The sequence below is a fragment of the Heloderma suspectum genome, chromosome 2 (assembly GCF_057233095.1).
Source record: "Heloderma suspectum isolate Gila_16-S chromosome 2, 16-S_ref, whole genome shotgun sequence".
Classification (NCBI taxonomy): Eukaryota; Metazoa; Chordata; class Lepidosauria; order Squamata; family Helodermatidae; genus Heloderma; species Heloderma suspectum.
In genome coordinates this window covers 364244471-364272040 of record NC_139459.1, presented here as the reverse complement: position 1 = coordinate 364272040, position 27570 = coordinate 364244471, and the positions used below count along the sequence as shown (strand labels likewise).

Below are 27570 nucleotides of genomic sequence, written 5' to 3'. Positions count from 1 at the left end.
GTAGCTGGTCCCAGAGATCAGTTGTCAGATGCACGGCTCAAGTTGCTTCTGAAGAGCCTCCCTGATGCTCTCTGCTGCGGCTGGAACATCAGCGCAGGAGAAGCAGTTCCTCCCAGGAACCCTAAATTGAGACACGCAGTGGTGGAGGAATTCTCGGAAGCCAGGGTCGTCCACCAGGGAGAAAGGCTGCACGCTCCGGGCAAGGAACTCGGCCAGCCATTGGTTCCGTTCCGTTGCACGGGCGTCAGTGGGGCCTGACGCCTCTTCCTTCACTGAGTCGGAAAGAGTCAACAGGGTTGCTGCCTGGGCGGCGGCATGGGGCAGCAAAGGGACAGGAGTGGCAGCAGGCAGTGTCCCCGCTGGGGGTGAGGAGGGCCCGGCATCCAGCGCTGGCTGAGGCTTCTTGGGAAGGAGGAACGGGTGGTGCACGGACAAGTGCCGGTGCATCGACGTGGTCCCCACCTTGGCGCAGCCTCCTTTCTTCCCCAGCCGCACGTGCTGCCTGCAGTGGTTGCACACCACGGCAAACCTGTCCGACACGTGGTGCGAGAAATGGTTCCACACGAACGAGGAGACCTTTCTCCCGCGCCTGCCGCTGGGATGCATTTCCTTGGAGGGGGGCAGCCCGGCGGCCCGCTTCTCTGCCTGAGCAGCGGCACAGGGGACACTGGGGGTGCGGCTGGACAGAGCAGGTGAGCGCAAGCTGCTGGTGGCGCACACCACAGCGGGTGGTGCTGTGGGCAAGGATGCAGTGGCCAGAGCCTTACTGGGAAGGAGTCGGGGGTGGTGCAAGGACAGGTGCCGATGCATCGACGTGGTCCCCACCTTGCCGCAGCCCCCTTCCTTCCCCAGCCGCACGTGCTGCCTGCAGTGGTTGCACACCACAGCAAACCTGTCAGCGGTGTGTGAGAAATGGTTCCACACGAAGGAGGAGACCTTTCTCCCGCGCTTGGCGTGCAGCTTGGCAGCCCTCGCCTCTTCTGCGGGGGCCAGCATGGCGGGACACTTCTCCCCTGCAGCAGCGGTGGCATGCCAGAGGGTGGCAGCAGTGCTGGGCGTGCCGCAGGCTGAAGCAGCGGCGTGTGACCCAGTGGGGGGGCTGCTGCTGGCCCTGGCGGCGGCCCATGTGAAGGAGAGCGGGGCAGAATGGAGCGACCCGTCCCTGGAGCCTGGAGATGGCTGGTCTGTCACCCAAGGTGGTGTGCCAGGGAGGACCTCTTGCACCTCTAGAAGCTGAAATGGATGGGACGCCTCCTCTGCAGAACAGGGAGGAGAGTGTCCCGCCTGGTCCGCAGCCCCTTCCTCACCAAAGTGAGCTCTTCTTTGGCGGACTCCTCTGTGTGCCGCGTGAGATGATCCTCTGGTGGACCAGGTTGCAGCCGTGGGATCGGCAGAGGCAGCCCATCCAGCTCGGGGTGCTGGGGACGAGGAACGAGTGGCTGGGGAGCCACGGAGCGTGGTCTTTCCTTGCATATGCACCATGATGAGGCCTGCAGCGTGGGGGGAAACACATGTCAACTTGAAGGATCTGCGAGGCTTACAAGCTCAATGGACAATTTCCCTTTGTCCTTTCAGCCTGCGCTCTCACCACACCCTGGGCAACCTGCCCTTCTAAACCTAACAAGAGGCAATCCCACCATGAGCAGGGCAACAAGCATTAGCCAGCTGAACAGGCAGTAAGGCAGCCTTCCCCAACCTCCAGATGTGTGGTGCTACAGCCCCCGCCTGTCCATGCTGGCAGTGGGTGATGGGAGTTGTAGTCCAACACATCTGGAGGGCATCAGGTTGGGGAAGGGAGCAGTAAGGGCAAAGTCCTTGGTTTACCAGATGGTCAATTTGCAGATGATGCTTTGTTCAAGGAGTGACTGGATAGCATGATGCATCACAGTGGTCCCCTGAACAGAAATACTTAGGAAGCAGCATTACATAGAAAGCTGCCTCATGCCAGGTTTTGACCATGCTCTGACCAGCAGCAGCAATCCAGGGCCTCAGGCAGAGGGAGGGCCCACTCCATTGGCTGGGCCCACTCTCCCTCAACCATCACCTGGCAGTGGGGCCCTTGGGGTGCAAAGCAGGTGACCTACACCAGGGTAGGGCAGATGCCAGGCTTGCGGGATCTACTTGGGTTTTTTGCTACAACCCTGAGATCCGCCTACGGGGGCCAGGCACAAAATAGTGGATTGGGTGAGCAGACACAGAACTAAAGAACAAGGGTGCCTCTGAGCACATGCTCAGCCCAGGAATTTGTGATCGGTACCAGAACCGAGCTCACATGTCCTTTCAGACATACAATAAAACCCTACTCCTGGTTTTCCCCCAACTGCCCTATTTCAGCAACAGGGCCGGCTCCAAGTTTCAGAGGGCCCTTGGCAAGACACACTCCATGGGCCACCTCCCACAGTGAATTGACCTTCTCATTGCCATTGTCACCCGCTATTCTTGCTTCTCCTCCTCTTTCCCATCATTGCTCCCACTTGCTTGGCTTGATAGGCAGAGAGTCAGTGAACAAGTTGGGTGTGGCATCTGCTGTTCCTCCTTCTCACCACCTCTATTGCCTGGGCCAGAGCAAGAGGCAGGTGAACCAACAGTTTGCAATGGTAAAGAGGAGGTGCAGCTCCAGGGGCCCCTGCTGGGGTGTGGGCGCTTGGCAAGTGCCCGATCATGCCTGTCCTTGACTCCAGCCCTGTTCAGCAACCTGATTTGGGTGGGGAGGGGAATCTGTTTAGTTGTTGCTATTGTTAGACAACTAAGATTCAGAAACCCTTGCTGATCTACTACAGATCACCCAGAGATCTACCAGCAGAGCCTGCTCCACTACCAAACTATGGTCCCTCTCCACTGGTGTCGGGACAGGGGTGCTTTTGAGGTGGCCTTATCTCAGTGCCCTATGGAAAGCTGAGGTGCCTTTGGCCTACCTGATGCAAGATTGCAGGTGGGAGGAGGAGGAGGAGGAGGGGAAGAAGCTTTAGCTGATGGCAGGCATGACTGCACCTCACTTCCTTCATGGCCGAGGAAATCACAGACGGGAGGAGCAGACAGGTGAAGCTACAGAAGAGAGAAAATGGCGCACAAGTCAGCGGCCATGGGTAGAGGAGGACTTCCCTCCCTGCCCTGAGTGGGCAAGGGGCTTTGGAAATTCCCCCACCCTGGGAACTTTCCCTTTTCCAGGAAACCAGGAGACTCTTCCCCCAAGACAAAATTAAGCACTAGGGTAGCAGCCTTCTGCAAACTGATGCCTTCAAGTCATGTGATGGACTACAACTCCGACCATCTCCATGCAGGCTGGGATTGATGGGAGTTGTTGCCCAGCACATCTGGAGGGCCCCAGGCTAGGGAAGGCTTTACTATGGCATCAGAAATGTGACCCCCCCAACACACACACACACACACAGAAACGTACACACACACACCACTTGAGATGGTAATGTGTATACTTTCGCTTACACCACTTCAGATGGTGATGTGTGCTCTTTCAGTTGCTTCAAAATGTGGTAAGCTAGCCCCGTCGTGTTTGTGTGTGCATGTGGGGGGCTTCTCGTTCTGCTGAGTGGGGCCTCGGACTTCTGCCCTATAGCCCTGTCCTGACAGTACCGCTGCATCCGTGAGCCAGGGCTTTAAACATCTCCATTCCCCAACACACACACACAGTGATAATTAAGGCAGAGTAGCCTCTGCCCTTCACCTACCTCAATAGAGATTGGAGATGCAAGAAGTGGTTGGCCTTTTTGCCGCACGTCCCATTTCCTTCCTGCAAAGCACAGACAGGAGAGGACAGAGGCATCTACAGAAGAGAAATGAAATGAAACAGGCCATGATCAGAACGTGGAAAAACCTCTCCCCCTTCTCCTCCCCTTCTCCAGCTGGGGGTACTGATCCACCAGACCCACCTGACCCTCCCCCCCTCAAGATGGATCAAAGGTGAGTGAGGGTCATCCAGACAGCACCAGAGCCCCCAGCTGTGAGCTGTCCTGGAAGGGATTCCATGTCCATCTCCCACCCACAAGCAAAAGCAAGCCATGAAATGAGATAAGCCTCTGGAGGGCCACAGGATAGTTCAGATTCATGGATCCATACGTGGAGACAGCGCTCTGCCCTCGGAGCCAGGAATCTGAGCTCCACTCCTCTCACAGCTGGCATGGAGAGAACCGCACCAGCTGCCTCTCTGAAGTCCCAAATGGACCTGGGAGAGGAGAGAAAGGCAGCATGCTGCTGGGCAGGGAGGGGACAGGACTGGGGTGGCCGGCTTACAATGTATCTCCAGGCTTCCCCAGCCTCCTTCCTCCCCACTCCGCAGAGCACCAGCTAGACAGGCGAAAAAGCCCGTCTGGTGAAAACGCAGAGCAGGAGGAGTGTGGCTCTGCATTGGATGGCCGTAAGCTTCTGAGTTCGGAGGCTTGCATCCATCCCCATAGGATTGTGCCCTAAAGCTCTGACTGCCAGGAACTAAACCTTAGGGGAGGCATTTCAGCATTTAGGGGAAAAAACCTGCGCAGAAGCCAGGAAACCACTGGGAGTCAGGGGAAAAGGCCATGGCCCTCTGGGAAACCCCGGAGGGCTGGATTTTGGCCCCAGGTAGGCTGAATGTGGCCCGCAGTGCTGAGCTTCTGCAACTCTGTAATAAAGGGATTGCCCCTCTGTGGATTTTGGAATTTTTCTTATGGGCTAACACAACTTTCTTTACTTTTTGAATTACGGGCATTACTTATTCATTCAGAACCAAAAAATAAGCAGTCTAGGAGGCCCCCCGACACACACCTCTTCCCAGGAAACCTCTCAGGAGTGGGGCAAGAGGTAGGCCATCCTAATACACCCCCTCTGCCTTGGTCCTGGCCAAATACAGTAACAGAAGTGGAAAAGCGCATGGGAAGGGGTGAGCAAACGCATGAGAGAATCCACCAAACAAAACACGAGAGAATCCACCAAAATTAAAAAGTCAGGAGAATCCACCCCGACCAAACTGACCACAGAAAAGGATCTCACCGAAGAGGATGCTTGCTTGCTTGCTCGCTCACTCGGGTGATCTGGTCAATCAACTGCGCAGTTCGGAATTGAAATAGAGGAGGAAGGACAAGTCCAAGGCGTGACCCTCAGGTGAGAGCGCCCACTGCACTAGTCCTGCTGAATGGGATCACGCAGGACAGTGTAGTGTAACATGAGCCCAGGTTGCAAAGGGGTAAGGATTTTAATCCCCCCGAAGATCAGCTTGGTGGCTGGTGCCCATTAGAACTGGCTTTGCAGATGGACATGGAAGGATCACCAAATAGCACAAAATGCCTTTAGCCAGCTTGGGTTGATGGTATGTCAGCTATGATCCTTCTTGCAATCTAGCCATGGTCGTCCACACCCTGGTAGCACCCAGATTAGACTACCGTAACAGACTTCACATGGGGCAGCCTTTGAAGACTGTTTGAACACTTTAATTGATTCAGAATACACAAAGCCATTAACCAGAACATCTACAAATGAGGACGTTTCACCAGTATCTAAAACCCACTGGTGAGAAGTTTGTTTCTAAGAACAATTCAAAACTATGGTTTTAACCTTTAAAGTCCTAAACTACATAGGACCAGGGTATTTCAAGGACCAGCTACTAGGACCATGTCTGGCTGTTTATTTTATAAGATTTTATTAATTATCCAAGTACAAATACAAACAAACAAAAAGAAAAGAAAGAAAATTACATAAAGTTTACGTCTAGTGTTTGACAGAGGTTCATACATTTCCCCCCTCTACAGGAAAAAATATGGGTGGAATACATGGGCTACTTGGAGATATTCTTAATGGGAAACATGCCGCACTGGAGATCCGACTCTGGGTATCTCATTCTTCCAGGCAGAGGACCTTCTTGGTGGTGGTCCTTCAGGTGTAGAACTTCCTCCTTTTCTCTGCTCGTTTGGCATCAGGTTTGATAACTTTTAGGCATCAGGTAAAAGCCCAATGGTTAAGGAATTAATTTTTTACATCACTAGGTTCCAGCTATTCCATTCCATTCCCCCTTCTAATCCCCCTCCCCCAGTCAATCAGCATTTCATTGCTTCTGAGCAAATTCATTCCTCATTGGGCTGTTTCGGGGGTTCCCTCCCCCCCTTTTGTTTTTTCCTCCCTAAATATTATTTTGATCTAGTGGTATGAATCTAATGCCAGATTGAAAATTTGAAGGGGGAAGTTTGGAGGGGGGGACTCAAAGTTGAATGTGGGTTGTTGTTGAATCATAGGTTAGCATGTTGTCTGAACCCAGGACATTTTCCCCAGGGTGGCTTGTTAACCATCCTGAAGAACCCAACAACAAACCATGGGTTCTCAAGGAGGCTTGTTCGAGAAAAATAAGCCACACTGCATGGTTAACAAGCCACCTGGTGGAAAACATCTTGGGTTCAGACAACACATTAACCCATGGTTCAGCAAACAACCCAAGGTTCAACAACAACCTGCACTCAACCACTGATTGTGGCTTAGTATGTTGTGAGAACCCAGTGATTGGTTACTGTCCACAATTCCCCTTCCCAAATAAATGCCCCTCTGAGCAATGCCCCTCTGAATCATATAGTGTTGCTTCTTGGGACAATGAAACATGACAATTTAGCATCATAGAATTGTAGGGTTGGAAGGGGCCTATAAGACCATCAAGTCCAACCCCCTGCTCAATGCAGGAATCTAAGTCAGAGCATCCCTGACAGATGGCTGTCCAGCTTCATCTTGAACGCCTCCAGTGTGGGAGAGCCCACCACCTCCCTAGGTAATTGGTTCCACTGTTGTGTTGCTCTAACAGTCAGGTTTCCCTGATGTTCAGCTGGAATCTGGCTTCCTGAAACTTGAGCCCATTATTCCATGTCCTGCATCACTTGAGGGATATTATAGGGATGGACGGTGCACACCAACAGGACCCCAATGAGGCTAGGGGTAAGTTTATCTGACCCCCCCCCAAAAAAAAATTTGTTCCCACCAAAAGCATTTCTACTAAATCCCCTCCACCCCATGTTGCCAAAATGGGGAGTGCATTTTGGCTCAGACCTAGTAGGAACTGCATTCGTGTGAGTGCTTACTCCTCTCCCTCACCACCCCTGTTGTCAACAACCCTTGCTTTTTTGGGGGTGGGGGCCTTTGGGGCATTAGTTTCCTATTAGTTCACTTCACCATTTGCACTAATTCCTTATTAGTGTAGTTCACTAAGGGCACAAACCTATGCATGTTTAGACAGAAATAAGTCCTACAAATCCCAGCATGGCTGGCTGGGGGTGCTGGGAGTTGTAGGACTTATTTTTGCGTAAACATGCATAGGATTGCACCCTTAGTATCTATTAGTTTCCCACTAATTTACGTAACTTAGGGTGCAATCCGATGCTCATTTAGACATGCTGGCTGGGGAATGCTGGAAGTTGTAGGAATCTTTTTTTTTCTAAAACGTGCATAGGGTTGCGCCCTTAGTTTACTTCCCTTAGGGTGCCATGCTATGCAGGTTTAGATGGAGAAAAAGCCTACAGGTAGGCTTTTTCCCTGTCTTAACATGCATAAGATTGCACCGTTAGTTTACTTCATGGAGTGAGCAATCCTATGGCCACTAGACACTGTCTTGAGGGCCATAGGGTTTTTCGGCTTCTGGGAACCAAGGTCAGAGCCACGGCTTGGAATACTCTTCCCAGAAACCACGCTCCCCACCCCCTCACAGCTGGCGCAGTTGTCTCCATGTTGGGTATGGCTCCATGCTCAGAAACAGAACACAGAGACAGGGAAAAGGGGGCGGACCCAGGGAGAGAAGACCAAGAAAGCCGTATTACACAGCTTCCTACGTGCCACACGGCCTCCTCCCACCCCCTGCTCTCTGAAGCTGCAGCTAGACAGGCAAAATTCCCTTTCTAGCCAAAATTGCAGGCAGCCAGAGCACGGAGGCAAGAATCACCTCTGTGCTACAGCCACTCTGCATCTCAAATATTCAACAGCCTGATTTCAAAGGCTGCTAACTATCTCCATAGGATCATGCTCTTAGTTTGCATTTGCTTCTTATTAGTTTGTTTCACTTGACTCACTGCTTAGACACTCCTGTTCACTCCAGTCTGGAAGAACACGAGCACTTTGCTGTCCTTTTTCACTCCACGGTTGGGTATGACTCATGCTAACATTCTCTGTTCCAGGAGCCAGTTGGAAGGCTGCGATGATATTTCAGCTGCAAAGACCTGAGAAAGCTGCCACTGGTGAAGGAGGTTCATCTGACCCCCTCTTTATTATTAGTTGTCTGCGTCTCTGTCAAAAATAGGGAAGCCACCAATGAATTGCCAAAAATGAGGAAATGCATCACCAAAAAAGAGGACAAAAGAGGATGTCGATTTGCATAATATTCGCATATACTAATTTATATATAGAGAGATGCAAATTTAGAAAGTATTATTATAATTTGAATAGAAATATACAACATCTCACCATACTGTGGAAGTCTGTGACTAACGTGCTTGCCTGTTCAGCCTGCTGTCCCGGTGCTAATGGTTGGTGGGCAACAGCGCTTATGGTTCTTTATCATCATCATGTTGTTGTTATTTATTGCATTTATACCCCATTTTTCTTCTTGCAAGGAACCCAAGGCAGCTTACATGGTCCTCTTCCTCTCCATTTTATCCTCAAAACAACAACCCTGTGAAGTAGGTTAGGCTGAGAAACAGTGACTGGCCCAAAGTCACCCAGTGAGCTTCATGGCCCAAGTGGGGACTAGAACCCGGATCTCCCAAGTCCTAGTCCAACACTCTAACCACCACACTGGCTCTTTAAACTGGAATTGGACTGGACAGCTCTTCAAAAAGAGGATGTCTTCAAATAGAGGATGGTCCTCTGGGAGCCTTTCAAGCAGAGGGCTGTTCACTGTAAAAGAGGGCATGTGGCCACCCTAGAAAATACGCTGAGACATACAGATCCATGTTAACATGAACACGGAAAAAACAGTCCTCTAAAAGAAGGAGACACGCAGCCCCACTTAGGGTTTTAACTTTTGTGTGGGCTTCCTGATGAGAACCTGAGGACAGCCCTGCTGGATCAGCCCACAGGCCTACCTAGTCCAGCATCCAGCTTCCCATAGTGGCCAACTACTGCAGAGCATGCTGGGAATAGACCTCTCCCTCACTTGGTTCTTGATTCCTGCTATTCAGTGGTACACTGCCTCTGACCATGTTATTTCCAATTAGCTATAGACTTTTTCTCCACACATTGGCCTAACGCTTTCTCAAGTTCTCTCTGTGATGCCTTAATATGTTCTGTAACATGGATGGAGAATGTGTGGCCCTCCAGATGTTTTGGCCTGCAACTCCCATGATCCCTCGTCATTGGCTATGCTGGCTAGGGCTGCCTAGTCATTGGCTATGCTGGCTAGGGCTGATGGGAGTTGTAGGCCAAAACATCTGGAGGGCCACAAGTCACCCACCCCTGTTCTATAAGAACATGTTTACAAATACTCGAGAAATTAACAGCATGTGATGTTAACCATTTTATTGGTGGTCTTCCAGTTAACAATGAAGACGGATCCATATGTTAAAAGTTTCTGCATTAATATTGTTAGTCACATGGAAATAGCCTTAGAGTTTGGAAAACTAACACACACCATGCCTCCTAAAAAACCCACAATCTGCATCTCTCAAAGGAATCTGGAGAATTACAGTCTAAGTCAAACGTGAGGAACCTGTGGCCCTCCAGATAATGCTGACTCCAATTCCCATCTGCCCCAACCATCATGGCCAATGGTCAGGGATGACAGGAGTTGTAGCCCAACAACATCTGGAGGGGCAGATGAAGTGGAGGTGGAGATGCTTTGCACCTTGCTTTGCTCTGCACCTTTGGATAGCTCCTTTAGAGTTCTGACTGGTTCTGACTGAAACCTGGAGCGGATTCACCACCCCACTGACATTGGAGCCGCCAGTGTCCACTGGGCAGATGTTCCCTACCCCTGACTTAAGAGTGTAATTCTCCAGTTTCCTTTGTAACCCTCCCCATCCCTGCTTAAAGACTTGTACAGCACCTCTACCATCTTCATACCTGTATGTTTCATAAATGTCATGGCCTCCTCAGCCCGCGGGCCTTCCAGGGTGCAGCAGAGGATTCTGATGAGGATGAAGCACAGGCTAATTCCTGGCCTTAGGGTTCGGGTTCAGGGCTCTCCCAGACAGAGGACACAACACTACCATCGTCCTCTGGCTCAGAGGAGGAGTCCCTGGCAGAACCTCTTTCTCCTCAGCCTCGCAGCAACCTCAGGCTACAAAATCAAGTGAGGGCCCTTTAGCAATCCAGTCAGCTCCTTGAGGAGGGGCAGGGCTGACCACACTACAGGTCTTGTCAGCAGTTGGATTTAGCTCCCTGCTGAGACAACATCCCCCCTATTCTCCTAGAAGGCGAGAGTTTCAGCTAGCAGGGCCCCTTGAAGTTATCCACGGTCCTACTTTCTTCCTCCCTTGAACTTGCTACCAGCTTCTCCTGAGAGCCATAAGCGACCACAGAACAGGATCACAGAGGTCCATTCCATTTCTATCCTGTCCTTCATCTTATGGGCTTAGGACAGCATACATGGTTCAGCCACTGCTCAGTTTATCCTCACAACAACCCTATGAGGTAGACTAAACTGTGTGTGTGAGTGAGATGAGACCTGTGATTCCTGACTATTGGTCCCCCAAATGATATTTGGCTATAACAACCCACCATCCTCAGCCAGCACAGATAATTCCCAATGAAGCTAGGAATTGTAGTCCAATAACATCTGGAGACCCGGGGTTGGGAACCACTGGACTCAACCAAAAAACCCAGTGAGCTTCAAGACTGAGCAGGGATCTTAATGCTCCCTAGCCAGTGTCTAAAAGAACATCAAACTACATCATGTCTTGGTACAACCGAGGCTTCTGTTCTGAACATGTTTGCTGATTCTCTTATGCCTAAATATTATGGGGTTTTTTTTAAAGACCTAAGCTGGAAGTGAAGCTTTCTCCACAGTCAGAGCATTCAAATGGTTTATCCCTGGCATGAGTTCCCTTGTGTGTAATAAGGGAGTCTTTCCGACAGAAGCTTTTCCCACAGTCAGAGCATATGTAGGGCTTCTCTCCTGAGTGGATCCTCTCGTGTCTCACAAGCTGTTGTCTCCGGCTGAAGCTTTTCCCACAGTTCCTACACTGATGGGGCTTCTCTCCCATGTGGATTCTCTTATGAGTAGTAAGGTTTCCTTTCTGCGTGAAGCTTTTCCCACATTCTGAGCACTTGTGCGGTTTCTCACCTGTGTGGATTCTCTCATGGATAACCAGGTGGGCGCTATTGTTGCAGATCTTCCCACAGTAGGTACATTCAAACAGTTTTTGCATTTTCTGATTCTTAGGAGTATCAGCACCTGGAGAGCAGCGTTTTCCACAGTCGGTGCCCGTCTTCCTGCCTGCATATTTCAAAAGCCTCTCTTGTAAGGCACTTCTGTTTAAACCTTTGCCGCATTTCTCACGAAGGGAGGCTTGATCTTCTATTTCCCCTACCCGTTTTAGGAAGCAAATGCCTCCTTCCAGCTGACTCTTGGGCATCGCGTCCACCTCGGAATCCTGCGATGACATCCCTTGGGTTCTTGTCAATGCTAGCCCACTGATGGTGCCTTTCTCAGGACTTTGCAAGCCAAAGTTCTCCTCATTCATCCAACTGTGCCCATCGGCTTCTGGAACAGAGAATTATGACATGAGTCATATCCTACAGTGGAGTGGAAGGGAACATCAAGCGGCAATGCCCCAAACTGAAGTTAAAGGAACCATCTGAGTCAAGACTGGGCAACTTCCAGGGGTCAGGGTGTTGCATTGCCCCCCTGGGTCCCATTGGGGGCCACACACCTGCCCACACCGAATTTGCTGCCAAAATTCAGCAGAATGGCACAGGCTGGAGTAACGGGGAAGACTGCAAAATAGCCCCCCTTCTGAAGGATACAGGCCACCAAAATACATTGGCATAGCGGCAGCAGAATGGGGCTATTTTGCTTTGAAATAGCCCCTTTTGCTGCTGCCTCCACATCATCACTTTATCCTTTAACAAAAGGGCTATTTTGCAGCTTTTTTCCTGCTGCCATGCTGCCGAATAATTAGCAGTGGTGGTGCAGTGGGAGGCCAGAATAAAGGCTAGGGGGGCCACATGTTGTGGAAGTGGTGGATCAAGTGCAGTAAACCAGCAGGGAACTACTAAAAGAGAAAAAGAGAGTGAGAGAGAGAGAAGATTGTTAACTATGAATGGGGCAAAGGAACGTGGTAAAGAAATACACGCTACAGACACAGTTAATACTGCTAGATTAATGACGCGAATTTATTGAGAAAGTTTACATGGTAAATATCACTGCAGCTCGCACATCATCCAGGATCCCCACACACACACACACACACACAGCTAGGTACAGCGACCCTCTGGAGGTATTCTTGACTCTCGTGACATCTTCAGAGACTGGTGCCAATACAAGTTCTACCAGCCCAACACCCTATACTAGGAGGTCATTACTCCTTGAGCTATTTCTCCAGCCCCAGCAGCTAACTGAAACACATTTAGAAGAAAATCCTCATAACCTAATTTGGGATAGGTTCTGGTTTGTACATTCTGGGAACACAGTGGGCATATGAAGAGGGCCATTTCTTCCAAAATTATGAGGACCTTGGTTTTTATCAGTTATTCGGACCATCCTGGTGTGATGAGAACTTTGTCCACTCCCTTAATGTTTCCAAACTGTTGGGTGCACTGGTGCTTTTCCATCCACAGGACTTTTCCACAAAATGGCTCCTTTCACACAAAATGGCTGAATGCTGGCTCAAGCTTTCTTTCAAGCAGTCTGATGACGGATAAGAGGATCCGTTACAAAGAGATTAATAGATGACCTTTCCGTTCTGCTCACACACTGGGCGTCTTCCTGTGGGGGCTGGTGGAAGGATGGTAGAAGATTGGATCCTGAGAAGTGTAGATTTCTGGGTGTTTGGCAGCCATGTAGATTGCCAGAAGAGTTAATTTTTCTACCTCATCTTTTATTGATTGATTAAAATATTCAAGTTCTCCCCACTCACCCCGCAGCTCACAATCACAGATTAAAACAAAAATACAAATATAAAGCAATCCAGTCATAAACAGGAAGGGGAGAAAAACAAAACCAGCCAAAAAATGCGGTGAAACAAAACTTAAAACACCTCCACCCCCAACACCAAAGTGCTGAAATGCTGTCAACATGGCCTCCTGAGGCAGGGAGTTCCGTAGTTTTTGTGCCGTAACCAAGAAGGCCCCCACCCTGCATCCTGGTCAACCTAACCACCAATGGCAGTGGGATGTGGAGCAAGGCCTCACATGAAGATTGCTGGGGGCATGTGGGCATGTTCATAGGAGGAAGAGGGCAGTCCTTCAAATATCCTGGACCCCAGGGTGGGTTTTCAAGGCAGCAAACAGAAATAAAAGCAAACATTAAAAGAACAACGTTCCAAAGAGCCAAGAAACCCCTTGGCAACCCAAGGACATTTACAGCACAGCAGAGAAAAATCACCACCCAGAAGGCCCATGGAAAATGTCTTCCTAAAACAGGGGTAAGCAACATATGGCCCTCCAGATATTTTGGCCTACAGCTCCCATCAGCCCTAGCCACCATAGCCAATGGAGGGGAGTTATGGGAGGCCACAAGTTTCCCACCCAATAAAATTGGCCTGAGGGGAGCGGGTTCTGTAAGGAGGGAATGCAGGGCCCTGAGAGCTTCAGGCTACTTGAGGGGATGTGAGAAGACACAGAAGGGGAGGCTGTTACACAGACATTGTACTGAAGGCAAGATTCCAGTTTATCTCCCTGCACTGAGGGGTCAGGTTCCTTCAATGGGTCCTCCTGCTGTCCTTAAAGGGGATCTTCTCCCCTGCTTTTCCTTTGGGACTTACTGAACCAGCTGGGGTCCCCAGAAGAAATTCCTACATCCGGTGACTTCCCACCAGTGACTTCTTTCCCTTGTCCTTGCTGGCCTCTCCCCCTTTTAAAAATACTCTTTATTTTAAGAACATTTTCATTTAAGACAATGATACAGTACCATACAATGTTACATTTCTGTGTAATAAGTAGGTAACAGCTACAAAATAAAACATAATACAAGGGGTCTGGGATTGGACAATTAAAGAGCTAGACACACAAAGGGTTAAGTACAGGAGCCTTCAATTGCAATCCCGTACTCACTTACCTCGGAGCAAGTTCCATTTAACCCAATGAAACTTACTTCTGAGTAGATCTATAGAATATCATGCTGTTTAGTAGAGGACAAAACCTTCTGGGCATTTTCACTTCCGCTCTGTAACATCTACATTTTGATAAAGGGATCTATTTTTCCAGAACTGCCCCTTATCATGCCTGTCATATTTATGGATGAATATCACTTTTAGCTGATTAGAGATACCTTGTCCATGGCCCTTTCAGTGGTGGCCCCCTGGCTGTACAACACTCTCCCCAGAGAGGCTTGCCTGACTCCTTTAAAAAAAATGTCCAGGCTTTTAAAATTAAAGTTATGAAATAATTTTTGATCATATTGACTTCTTAATCTCTGCATCTCGCTGGGGTTTTAGGGTGTGCTTTAACTCCATATGGATGTTTTATGACTATGTTTTATATCTTAGGTGGGGAACAAATGGCTCATAGCCCATATGTTGGCCCTTTGGCCTTTTTTGTGGCCAACACTCACCCTTGCTGCTGCACCACCTTGTTAGCCTGTTTGATAATCCAGCCCTGGTCTACATATCCTTGATCTCGGTTGTCAGAAAAAAAATAAATCAAGCGGGGAGTCCAGTAGCAATATTCTCAACTGTTATCCAACCTTCCATGGCCCAGCAGTGGTCCACAATTTGAGAAAACCTCCTCTATGGTCACTCCCCCATCCTTCCAGGTGTGTCTATCAATTTGTTGCTTTATCAATTTGTTGCTATCAAGCAATGGAGCTCAGGGAGAGAACACTGGATACTTAGAATCATAGAATAGTAGGGTTGGAAGCAGCTTACAAGGCCATCGAGTCCAACCCCTACTTATTAGCTAAGGTTATGTTATTGTAATACAAAATCCTAAACAACTTGGGACCAGGATACCTGGCAGACTGCCTTTCCCTTATACATACCCAGCTGACATCTAAGATCAGAGGCGGCCTTGCTGGTCATTCCAAAATGAATGGAATGTCGCCATGAAGAACCCCAACGGTGGGCCTTCTCGGTAGCGGCACCCACCCTCTGGAAAATCCTCCCCCATGCAGTTCGGGAGGGAGAAGAGGTGACATCTTTTAAATGCCTCCTGAAGACACACCTTTTCACCCAGGCTTTCTCATCATGCCACTTCATTTTGCTGCTCCTTGAATTGTTTTTACTGTATTGGTTTTAATATGCTTTTAATATTGTATTTAAATGTATTTTAGTATTTATTATGAACTGCTGAGGGATTTTATTATATTCAGTGGTATACAAATGTCACAAATAAATAAATAAACAAACAAACAAAAGAAGATCTGTGCTGGATCAGACCAAAGGTCTAGCTAAGTGGTGCAGAAGTAGGGTCCACAGCCAACTTGCTTGGAGTTCCAATCTGGCCTTCCAGCTTCCCCAGGTAGCCACCCCTTTTACCCAACTAACAACTGCTTGGTGGTTTCCTGGCTTTGGGGCAAGTTTTTTCCCCATTCTAAAAGGTTGAAATGACCCTCCTAAAGCTTAGCTACTGGCAGTACTGCTTTAAGCTACAATAAGCTGCTATTGGGGGGTGGGCGCCCCTTTTGCTGTTGGTCCTGCCCACCACTGGAATGTGCCCCGAAAGCTTCTCCAAAATGGAATTCGGCCCTCAGGCAGAAAGAGATTCAGCACCCCTGGTCTAGCTAGGCCAACATCCTGGTTCCCATGGAGACCAACCAGATGATGCCTATGTGAAGCCCACAAGCAGGACGTGAGGGCAATTGTTATTACTAGATAATTTTGTTGGGAAGCAGTATAAAAACTTGGGAAATAAATAAATTTGCTCTCTCCCACTGTTCCTCAGCAGTAATGGGTATTGAGAAACATGCTGCCTATGATCGTGGAAATAGTATATAGAGGAGGCAGGGTTTCAGTCCCCACATCTGTGCCCTCTTTTTTCTCAAGGAATGTTAGGCTAATTTGCATAGAGTCCTTTGCATTGTTTCAGTTTGCACTGGAAAATTTTCTGATGCCCTAGAATATGATCTAATTCAGCATGTTTACTTGATTTGTATTTAGTCAACAAAGGTAAAAAGCAGCCCATGTTAATTTTTTGTCCAAGTACACTGGAAGTATTTAACCTGAAATATTAAAGCACACTTTGCAGTGTGCAATCCTATGCATGTTTAGACAGAAAAAAGTCCCACAACTCCCTTAATGTGATTTAAAAGTGATAGTAAATAAATAAAATAGTACGTAGATTTTTTTTACTGGAAAACGTGTAAAAATTTAAAGTCAATAGCATGTACTTCCCGTACATTAAGAAAAAAAAAAGAAAAGTACTGAAAACTGTTGGCACACTAACATATTTTAGCAACCCAAAGAACTGTGCATGGTATGCTGACAACCACTCATTCATCTCAAGAGAGTTCACCTTTCTTTTCCGAAGGTCGTACGGGTTCCTTCAGTTTCACTGTCACTACTTATTAGTTCCATTTCACACTAAGGTATTTCAATGATATACAGGGCATTATCGCACATACTTGCTAGGGATAATCATGTGAGAAACGTTGATTGCCACCTTGAAACTGCCAAGTTGGCCTAAGATTGTATATGTAATTGGCATCTGTTCATTCTTACTAGTGAACCTGGGAAATTGGAAATTTTGTATGGAAAAATAAAGCACTGGAACATTTTCTGCCCCATATCACCACTTTTTGTATAGAAAACAGACCCCCCACCCCGCTCTATACCAGGAAGGGGCAGACATGCAAATAAATCCACTAATCCCAAAGGCCTCGACCCTGACTTGTGTGAAGAAAATGAACAGAGGAAAACAAAAAGCAAGGAACTATTTGCCCTTCCCATTTTTAAAAAACAGACAAAGAAACCAGTTTTCGAGCACAAATTTGTTCCATCCCATGTCTGCATCAGTTTGCAGACTTTTTCTGAAGTCCACATGAAAATTTGTAACACATTTTGTATACATTTTTCCCTTAATGTCTATTTTTTTACAAGTGATTTCGCCTAACACATGCTTTTTGAACGTGATTGTCTATAAGGTACACATCTTTCTATGCAGATTTCCCTAATGTATCCATTTTTTAAAAAAACAGGAGAACCTCATTGCAAAATGTGGAGAAGTCTGAAAACTGGAGGATAATTACAGTTCTGGTTTGCCTATTAGTGAAGGAAGTGTGAATTACATTGTCTCGTATTAATATGCAAACCAAACAATTCCACCCCGCCATCCTTACCCAAGAGAGGGATTTCTCTGTTGTCATCCCCCCCCGCCCCCCGTTATGGAATGTTCTCCCCTACAGTGATACCTTTTCAGCTCCAGGCAAAGACTTTTCTATTCTCTCAGACTTTAAGGTTTTATTGTTTGTAATATTTTAATTCAGTTGATGTAACAAAAACATTAAAATTTTAGACTGTTGTGATTACCCTGTTGCGTTGTATTAATTGATATGAGTACAGGAAACTAGGGAACTCCACCATGCCCCCTCTTTAATGAGCTTCCGCCGTGCATTAAAAACGTGGTTGTTCAGGCAGGCATTTGGGGTGGGTTAGGGTATTTTAGAAAACATTTTTATTGTAGAATTTTATTGTTTTAAACTGTTTTATTATATGCTGTACATCGCCCAGAGTGGCTGGGTGACCAGCCAGATGGGCAATTAATAAATGTAATAAATAAATAAATAAATAAATACAGCTGTTTGTACTGCTTTTTAATTGTTAATATTAGTATGAATATGTATACACAGAGAGAGAGAGAAAAATTTATGTTTTAATGTTTTACTAATTTTTCATTGCTCTGAGGACATTTTTTTACAGAGTGACTCATAAATATAATAAATAACATAAATAAGAATACAAACTAGAAGAAGCATGGCCTCTAGGGACCAAACAAATCAGAACACTGAATAACCTTAAGGCCAAATGGAACATTTGGGGAAGCCATACATGCAATTTTCTTTACTTCTGTGTAAGTGCACGTGTCCCTGATTTGGATCAGGACTGCAACACCCTGGGGGGAGGGGGGAGTTAAATATTCCCCCAACCTGTTTTTTTCATGAAATTCCATCACCCCGTAGTCAGGGAGGGGCTTTAAAAAAAGGAAAAACACACACATTCCATTGACTCCACTGGAACAGATTTTCTTCTTTTTTAACACCCTTGCAGAGAGTGTTAGAATTTCGTGAAAAAAATGGCTGAGGGGAAGGTTTAATCCCTCTCTTCGTGGAGCACCATGGTTCCGATCTGAATCGGAGCTGTGTGCGCTTACACAGAGGTAAAGGAAACTAGCATTTATGGCTCCAGTATGTGTGCTACACAGAACATTTAGTTTGGCCCTACGGGTATTCAGTCTTCCAATTCCAAAACCATGCTACTGTGATCTCTCTCTAGAGATGTCTGTTGCCAGGACATCCTGTCCTTTTTGGGCTTGCCAGATTGCCACAGTACCCCTGACTTGGTTTGCATTTCCGAGCCAAACTGTGGACTTTTTGCAAAATCCGGGAACTTTTTCCAGGTTTTAAAAGAATTGTGCAAATAGAAATTTGTGCAAACTGCAGCAATAATTTGTGCAAATTATGGCCGCAATTTGTGCAAATTTCTATTTATGCAAATACATTCCCCCCCCTCAACAAAAATCCACGAACTAGCCTGACTCAATGTAGATCAAGTAAGGACAGCTCATAGGGAAACGAGCCGAAGTCCGGGGGGCCAAGTTGATGAAAGCTCAGCGAGCTCCACCCCCCAGATGGATTCCTCCAACATCCCTACCTCTCTCCTCCTTTTTCTTCATCTGTTGTATATCCACAAATAAATCCCCAAGGAAGTTGACCTGAGAGTATTTCCCCCAAAGGGCCAGGGCCGGTGTGTGTCATTGTTTTCTCCCAGGGAATTCTGGGAATTCTACATCCCGAGGAATTTCAGAATCTCCAGCAGCCGAAAGAACTTCTGCTGAAACTGTGCCCGAGGCTCTTTAGCATCCAAGAATTACCCAGTGTTTTCCTTAATTGTCTTGACAGCTGAGGTAACTTTTTTTCTCTTCTGAATTAAAAACTGGAATGCACCCATCCCTCATACACCTGAAAAGGTGCTTTTTCACTTTTGAAAGGTGAGAATAATCTACCCTCAAAGGAGCCCTGGGCACAAGTCATTGTTCAGAGTGTGGCTCCTACAGCCCCAGAATCAAGGGTAGGCATTGTTGGGCAGTTGCCAATGGCCCAAACCCTCAGACGGGCCCATTGCTGACCCTGCTGCCAAGCTGGGTAAAGGAGAACCAGCAGCCTCCCAGAACCAGAGCTCTGGTGGCTGTGGCCAGCACCCACCATTCTAATTTCCTCACAATCCCTCTGGGGCTATGAACTACGATCGCTCCAGAACAACACTTCACTGCGAGTCCCAGAGGCATCGTGGGGGAATTAAAATGGTGGGCGCCAGCAGTAGCACTTGTTAGCTAGACTGGCATTTTTTTGCTGCTGCTGCGCCAGCCTGTCACTCCCAAAGGGAAGGGAGGGCAGCCCACCATGCCAGGAAGGGTAGGTGAGCAGGAGGGAATGTGAGCAGTCCATGCCACAGGGTGCCTAGCGCCCCACCAAACCTGCTGCTAGACCTGGCCTCTGGGATTGCAGATATGTGCCAAGCAATTCTCTTCTAAGATGAGGGAATTCTATCATTTCTGATTCAGAAGTATGTTCCAGTGATGTCTGCTGCAGAGACGGAACAGTCTCAACCAGAGCAGTGACTCATGCAGAGGCAGAGAGCATCCCCCTTTGTGAATGGATGCTGCTCAGAGCTCGTGAGAGCCTTATTTCTCACAGCACACTAGCACAACAGCCGTGGGAGCAGAGGAAGCGGCCTCATACCGAGTCAGACCATTGGTTCAAATAGCTTAGCATCGTCCACACTAATTAGCCGTGGCTGTCCAGGGTTTCAGGCAGGGGCCCTTCCCAGCCCTACCTGGAGATGGCAGGAATTGAACCTGGGACCTTCTGCATGCAAAGCAGGTGCTCTGCCCCTGAGCTACAGACCTTCCCAAGCTCCAGCTCTCTTCTAGCCACGTGGGCATAACCAGGATTCAAACTAAGGCCATCTTGCATCCTGAGTGAGAATTGTGTCCTCAGACCAGGGTGGTGCACCCGAGGCCCTCCACAGATGATGTTGGATGCAGACTCCACTCAGCCCCAGCTAGCAGGGCCAATGGTTGGGGATGATGGGACCTGGAGTCCAACAACATCTGGAGAGCCATTGGCTTCCTACCCCTGCCTGAGACCAACAAACCTGACATGAGTCCTCCCATGGTACCGTTAGTGTGACGCAGCACGTGGTGTGATCATTACTGGCCTAGGAATTTGCTGAAGGGCGGGATATGTGTCAAATATAAAATAATCAAAATAATAATAAATGAGGCCTTACCCAGCAAGTTGGCCTCCCCATCCTCCTCCTGTTTGACCTCCATGGGGAGTGGCAACTCTACGGTGTCTGATGCATCCTGCTCCAACTTGGGGGAATTCAGAGCCACCTCTTCCAAAGGCCCCAGTTCCTGGAAGGAGAAATTAAAATGGCCACTTACCGTGCATTATTGATTATCCTTTGACTTACACCCCGCCCTTCCTCTCAGGGAGCCCAGAGCAGCAAATAACCCATGTAAAACAGTACAACATATAAATGCCATTACAATCATAACTCTAAAATTACAATTACATTAAAAAAAATACAATAAAACCATCACTAAAGAAGACAAAACACTTGCCTAGACCCCCAAAGCCTGTACAAATAAGTACCAGTGCCAGCTGGTGCCTGGCAACAGTGTTGGGGACAGCTGAATCCCTACTGGAAGAGAGTTCCAAGCTGGGGTGCCATGACCGAGAAGGCTTTGCCTCGTGTGGCAGCCCCATGGGCCACCAGAAGCAGAGTGTCCCTGGCTAATCTTAAATCCTATGTTGGTCAGTATTGGGGAAAGCAGGCCTGCTCAATTGCCTCAGGAGACAGTAGGACAGCATGAACTGGTTTACTCCAGTTCTAAGAGGCAGGACCGGTCAAAGTAATACACAAACACGATAACCTGGGGGGGTACAGGGACCATCTTAGACATAGGGTGCTTCCGGATAAGGGGTAGTATCCAATGTTGGCCCTACATAGAGTAGCCCCATTGAAAGGAATGAGACTTGTTAGTCATGACTAACTAAAATCCCATTCATTTCAGTGGGTCTACTCTACATAGGGCTAACACTGGATAAGACCCAAGGTTTTACACGCCATGAACCTGACTCATTAATGGAATTTTATGGGGGTCCAGACAGCATCATCTTCCACTCGTACCCCTCCCATGTTTTCCCACCACTTCTCCCATCTTTTTTCTTACAGCAGAAAATCCGTTATGGAAGATAAAGCAGAAGAGCTGCACAATGGCTTCCAATGGCAGTGCTAGGAGCTCTCCATCTTGGAGCACCGCTAGTTTCAGGTAAGAGCTACTACCAATAAGCATAAACACAACAGAGTAGTAACTTGAGTAGAAAAGACCAATTGGCCAGGCATGGTGAGAAGGGTTCCCGAGGCCTATTAAAAGCTCGGTGGTGCCATTTCCCTGAAGCCTGGGAGGCCATTTCCTTTAAGGGCAATTTCATTTCCACATTTCCTTCTTGATTTTGCTTTTTGCTTGTTTATTTATTATCACATTTCTATACCGCCCAACAGGCGAAGGTCTCTGAGCGGTTCACAACAATTAAAACCATAAAATACAAGATGATAAAATACAATATAAAAGTTGAAAGCTACAATATAAAAATACAAATGACAACCAAACAGAAGCTAGCGGTGGTGCAAAGGTTTAAAATACAATATCAGATATAAAATAGAAATGTCTTAAGTGACTGACAAGAGTGCTCAAATTTAGGAGGAAAGGCACAGGAGCCCGCAATGAAATCCAGACGCCGCCACTCCTTGACTCCTCCCAATTTTAGCTAAATCACCCTTAGCTACCTTGGGGTGGGGGGGGGGGGCTACAAAAAGTTAGGAACATTGGAAGTTGCCCTATACTGCTAGTCAGACCCAGGGCTGGCATCAAGAGCAGGCATGACTGGGCACTTGCTAAGGGCCCCACACCCCAACAGGGGCCGACTGACAGTGGAGTTGCTCCTCCTCTTCACCATGGCAACCTGCTTGCTGACCTGCCTCTCGCTCTGGCCCAGACAACGGTGGTGGTGAGAAGGAGGAGGAGCAGATGCCACGGCCAACTTGCTCCCTGGCTCTCTGCCTGTCAAGCAGCCAAGTGGGGGCAATGATGTGAAAGTGGATGAAGAGCAATTAGGGATATATGAGAAATTAATGTCAGTTTGTTTTTGATCAGAATGTATCCAGTTCCCAACTTCCAGATAGAACACGGACTTGGACGCAATTTGCAGTCGAAATCCGTACATTTCCAAGCTTGCAATGTCATTCGCAGTCCCTCAAAAATGTATTGAACACCACGTGTACATTTGAGAAATGCACATGAAAAATGCACACTTTTGAAAAATGTGCACAAACATGCTTTAATCAATGGGAGAAGATGGCGTACATTTCAAAGATACACAAAATTGATGTATAAATTTGGGAAAATATATACAAAAATACACACCGATTTTTGCACAAAAAGAAAAAAAACAAAGCTTGCAATCTGATTGGACTTGAGTCAGACTGAGCTTCGAGATGGAATTCAGAGAACGTGGGTGAGCGGAGGACTTGGGCTTTGCTGATTCGCACATCCCTAGGTGCAAGAGCAGCTGGTGACAATGGCGGTGAGAAGGTCAACTCACTCAGGGAGAGGCCCATTGAGGGTGCCTTGCCCAAGGGCCCTTCAAAACCTGGACCCAGCCCTGGTCACACCAGTGGCTGGCAGAAATGGCCCTCCAGGGTTTCAAGCAGGAGTTTTCCCAGCCCTACCTGAAGATGCTGGGGTTGAACCTGAGACCTTTTGCATGGAAAGCATCTGCTCTACCACTGAGCTACAACCTTGCCTAAAAAGGTCCCACCTGCCCACACACCCCACTCTAGTGATATGAGTACTGGACTAATGAGGGAGGAACTGACTGCTCTGGCACCAACTGCAACGTCTGGAATGCTTCTGCTTTGAAGGGCTATTATAATGAGTTGATTTACCTATCTCCTTTGAACATGTGTCATTTTAGACCATCCGTCTCCAACCTGGTGCCCTCCAGATGTTTTGGAAGACAACTCTCATCATTCCTGATACTTGGCCATGCTGGCTATGGCTGATGAGAGTTGTAGTCCAAAATATCTGGAAGATACCACGTTGGAGAAGGCTGTTTTAGGCTGACCCAATGGATCAGATTAATTCATTATTACTTTTATGTCCCACCTTTTTTCCTTCCAAGAAACCAAACAGTGTACATGATTCTCCTCCTCTCCATTTTATTCTCACAATGACCCTGTGAGGTAGGTTAGGCTGAGAGTCTGTGAGTGGTCCAAAGTCACCCAATGAGCTTCACGACCAGGTGGGGACTAGAACCCAGATCTTCCCAGTCCAGCACTCTAACCACTATGCCACACAGGCTCTAAACCAACCTGCCCAATACATTCACCAAATGACAAACAATTCAACTGTGTATTTGTGTGCTGAGCATTTTATTGGAGCAAACTGGATGAACAGAGATGCCGGCCATATCTCTGCACAAACCACACTAACCTTCTGTTTGGGGCTCTTGGGCTCTTGCAGTCTCATCAGGAAATCCTCTGCCTGGGCCACTGCTTGGGCGCAGGTCTCCGGGCTGCATTCCCTGACCCAGCTCCTCATTTCCAGGGGCAGGATGGCCAGGAACTGCTCCAGGATCACCAGCTCCAGGATCTGCCCTTTGGTGTTTCTCTCCGGCACCAGCCACTGACAGCAAAGCTCCCGGAGCTGTTTGAAGGCCTCTCGGGGGCCCTCAGCCTCCTGGTAGCAGAACTGCCGGAAGCGCTGGCAACGCAACTCCACGCTGACGCCGTCTTCCTCATCCAGGAACTCTTCCTTCACTCTCACAGAAGGATCCAGCCTTTGATAGGCCTCTTGGCCTTCTCTGCTGAGGCCTTGCAGGGCTTGGGCCACCTGCTCTCCTGAAGGCCCCTGGTTGGCCTCAACCGCAGCTCTGAAGGAGGCCTGGAAGTCCTTTGCATCCTCCTGTGAACAGGGCCGAGGCAGCTGTGGCTTCTTCCCTCCTGACTGAGATGGCTGCATCGTCCTCAGGAACTCCTGCCACTGAGCCTCCCAACTCTCTTGCAGTCCCTCTTCTGGTTCCTTCTTAATTCGTTGCAGGGCTGCTCCAGTCAGAAGCTCCTGGATGGTCCCAACTTGGACAACACAAGGATCTCTTCCTCCTCCTGCCTCCAGTTCTTCTTTGGCTGGGCCCAGCTCTTCCATTTTGTCTCCCAACTGTGCTCCCTGACCTGCGAAGGATATTCAGCCTTAATTAAGAGAAAAAGAGGCATGTACTGGTCTTGGGGTGGGGAACACATGCCATTTTGGAGAAGCTTTCGGGGGCCACATCCCAGTGGTGAATGGGGCCAAAGGGAAAAGGGGCAGAACCAAAATTCCAAAAACACCAGCCTATTTTAGCTTCAAGCTCTTACAAAGCCTCAGGGGAGGCAGCTCAACTTTTCAGCATAGGGGAAAAACTGCACAAGAGCCAGGAAACCACCAAAGGATCAGTGATTGCAGGAAAGGGGCATGGCCGGATTTCACCCTGGGGCTGCAGGTTCTGCACCCCTGTGCTGGACAAACAGGAAGTATCCCATTAGGCAGCCTGGTAAATAAGTCCTCAAAAGTTACTAGCCCGTAAGTTATTTTACTAGTCTTCTAAGAAGCTAGCTGCTTGTTCCATGCTGGCTGCAGCAGAACCCTCCTCCACCCCAGCGAGTGCCGAATCACATTTGTTGTCTTGCTTTGTGATGCTTTTGATTGTACGGTGTTATGTTCTATAACTTATATTTAAATCGCTTTAATGGATGTTTATTATAAGGCACCCAGAGCCCTTTGTTATGGCGTGGCTTACAAACAGGGCCGGACTTAGGATAAATAGTACCCCTTTGGTGCCCCCCCGCCCCCCTGCGGTCACCTTTGCAGGGCTACCCTAAAAGTTTATGGGGCTGGTGCAGGTGTGATGTTGGTGCCCCCTCAGCTCAGCTTGGCACCCCAGGTGACCGCCCAGCTTGCCCACCCCTAAGGCCAGCCCTGCATACATATAGTACCAATAAATAAGCAACACAGAAAAAAAAGACATTGTACCCTGCTGATGTTGGTTGTGATTTATACAAATAGGCATTGAACGAAAATATCAGAATAACAGTGTTGTTGTTCCACAGCAACTGACACTCAGAGGTACACTGCTTCCAACCATGGAGGCTCTGCTCAGTGATTATGGCTGCTAACGTTCCTATTCTTTTCCTCCTCCCTGAATTTGTTCTATCACTCCTAAGTTATTTGCATCTGGTGGCAGTACGTTCCACAAGTTCATTATGAGTTGTGGGAATACATACTCCTTGGGGAGGCCTGTCCCAAATCTGCTGCTCATTGCTTTCACTGGATGAACCTTTGGTGTGAGACGCAGGGGACAGAAAAACTTTCAAGAACGTAGTCTTATGCACATTTAGACAGAAAAAGGTCCTACAACCCCCAGCATTCCCCTGCTGGCTGGAGAATGCTGGGAGTTGTAGGACTTTCCTTCTGTCGAAATATGCATAGCGTTGCCTTAACTCACCCTCAACTGTCTCCACATAAAATGTAATAAACCTTTACCGCGTCTCTCTCCTCTACCTTGGCCATCATTCCTCCTTGTACAAAAAAAGCCCCAAACGACACTGCTTTCCTCCTCGTAAAAAAAGGAATTTTGTTCTTTGTTTCCACGCTTGCGTGCGCTGCTACTAGTCCTCAAGGAACAGTGCGCCTTTGGGACCCCGTTGGGGTCAGCCGGACAGACACCCTCGGATCTAGAGCAGGCTTTCCCAACGTGGCGCCTTCCAGAGGTGTCACTGGGAATGATGGGAGTTGCAGTCCGACACATCTGGAAGGCACCAGATTGGGGAAGGCTGATTTGAAGCGTGTGTTTTGGGATCTCTGGGAACCAGCTCCCCTCCTCCAAGACACCAGATTCTTCCCCCTTTTCTTTACTCTCTCCTCCCCCCTTTTAATAATAATTTTATAAATCCTGATAATTCACTCACCTCTTTTCACCGCCTGTCTCCGTGGCTCTGCAGCTGCTACAGATGCAGCAGCGTCGCCGGAAACCTCCCGCCCGAATCCTCCAAGCTGTGACCATGCGAAAGGCTGTTTCTTTCGGTCCCACCGCGGCGAGCAGGCAGGGACAGGAAAAGGAAGCCAGAGCTAATTAAAAGAAATAATAATAAAAAAACCAGGGCCTGTCTAGGAATCACAGCTCGGTTGGCTTAACCTCTTTGGTTCCTCACAAAGTTAAAAAGAAAGAAAAAAGAGCAACGAGGAGCAATTTTGGGAAGGCAACCTGGTGCCCTCCAGATATTTTGGACTGCAATTCCCATAACCCCTGATAATTGGCCAAGCTGGCTGGGGTTTATGGCAACTGTAATCTGAAAAGATCTGGAGGACATCAGGAAGATAACTAAACCTGATTAGATATAACTGAAATAATCGCTTTTCGTTCCACCACAATTTCTATCTTCTTCCATTTCCCTCCTCTTCCTTCCTGTTTATCTCCCTTGTGGTGTTGTTTTTTCTAGACTGTAAACCTCTCAGGGCAGGGATCTGCCTTCATTTTCTCTGTAAAGTGGCATGCACATGGATGGTGCTTTATTATAAATTTTTAAAAATTAAAATATTAAATTTAAAAAGGCAAAGACCTTTTCATTTCTCAGGCCTTTAAATTCAATTTAATCTATTTTTATTAGAGCTGGGTTTGTTGTTTTCACACACACCCGCCTCCTCCTCTCCTCATTAATTTGTTCTGGTTTTGGCTAAAGTATAAATCCCTCACCTAGATGCATGCGCACACGTACACGATTGTAATCAATATTATGATAAATATTTCCCAAATGACCTTCAGAGGTAATAATACTGCTACTTGACATATGTATAGCACTTTTCAGTTCAAACCACTTGACTTATAGCAACCCTTGTAAGGTAAGTCAGTATCATCCCCCATACTGCAGATGGGAAGGCTGAGGCAGAGAGAGAGAGCAGCTTGTCTAAGGCAAGAGTGGGCAAACGTCTTCAGGCTTGCATGATCTACTTCATTTTTTACTGGAACCCCAAGGCCCACCAATGGGATCCAGGCGCCATTGGCTATGTTGCTGATGGGCACTGAAGTCCAAAACATCTGGAAAGCACCAGGTTGGGGAAGGCTGCTCTAACCATTAAAGAACAGGGTGCTCTGAGCACTTGCTCAGCCCAGGATTTCATTCTCAGCACTGGAATGGAGCTTACAGT

The 27570-nt window shown here is 47.9% G+C and overlaps 1 protein-coding gene across 4 annotated transcripts; it reads right to left on the bottom strand.

Moving 5' to 3' along the window:
- Positions 1–21: 21 nt before the first annotated feature.
- On the bottom strand, positions 22–26479 carry LOC146355737 (zinc finger and SCAN domain-containing protein 21-like). 4 transcript variants are annotated; one of them, XM_084830672.1, is made up of 7 exons: positions 26334–26455; positions 23824–24560; positions 20553–20679; positions 11234–11653; positions 3687–3781; positions 2916–3045; positions 22–1490 (listed from the first exon to the last, which is right to left on the bottom strand). In XM_084830672.1, exons 2-7 carry the CDS (start codon positions 24532–24534, stop codon positions 25–27), a joined length of 2949 nt encoding a protein of 982 aa, XP_084686798.1. In that variant the 5' UTR covers positions 24535–24560; positions 26334–26455; the 3' UTR covers positions 22–24. The 4 variants fall into 4 exon arrangements, with proteins under 4 accessions (XP_084686798.1, XP_084686799.1, XP_084686801.1 ...); XM_084830673.1 differs by lacking the exon at positions 11234–11653; XM_084830675.1 differs by lacking the exons at positions 22–1490; positions 2916–3045; positions 3687–3781 and adding an exon at positions 3902–8623.
- Positions 26480–27570: the final 1091 nt, after the last annotated feature.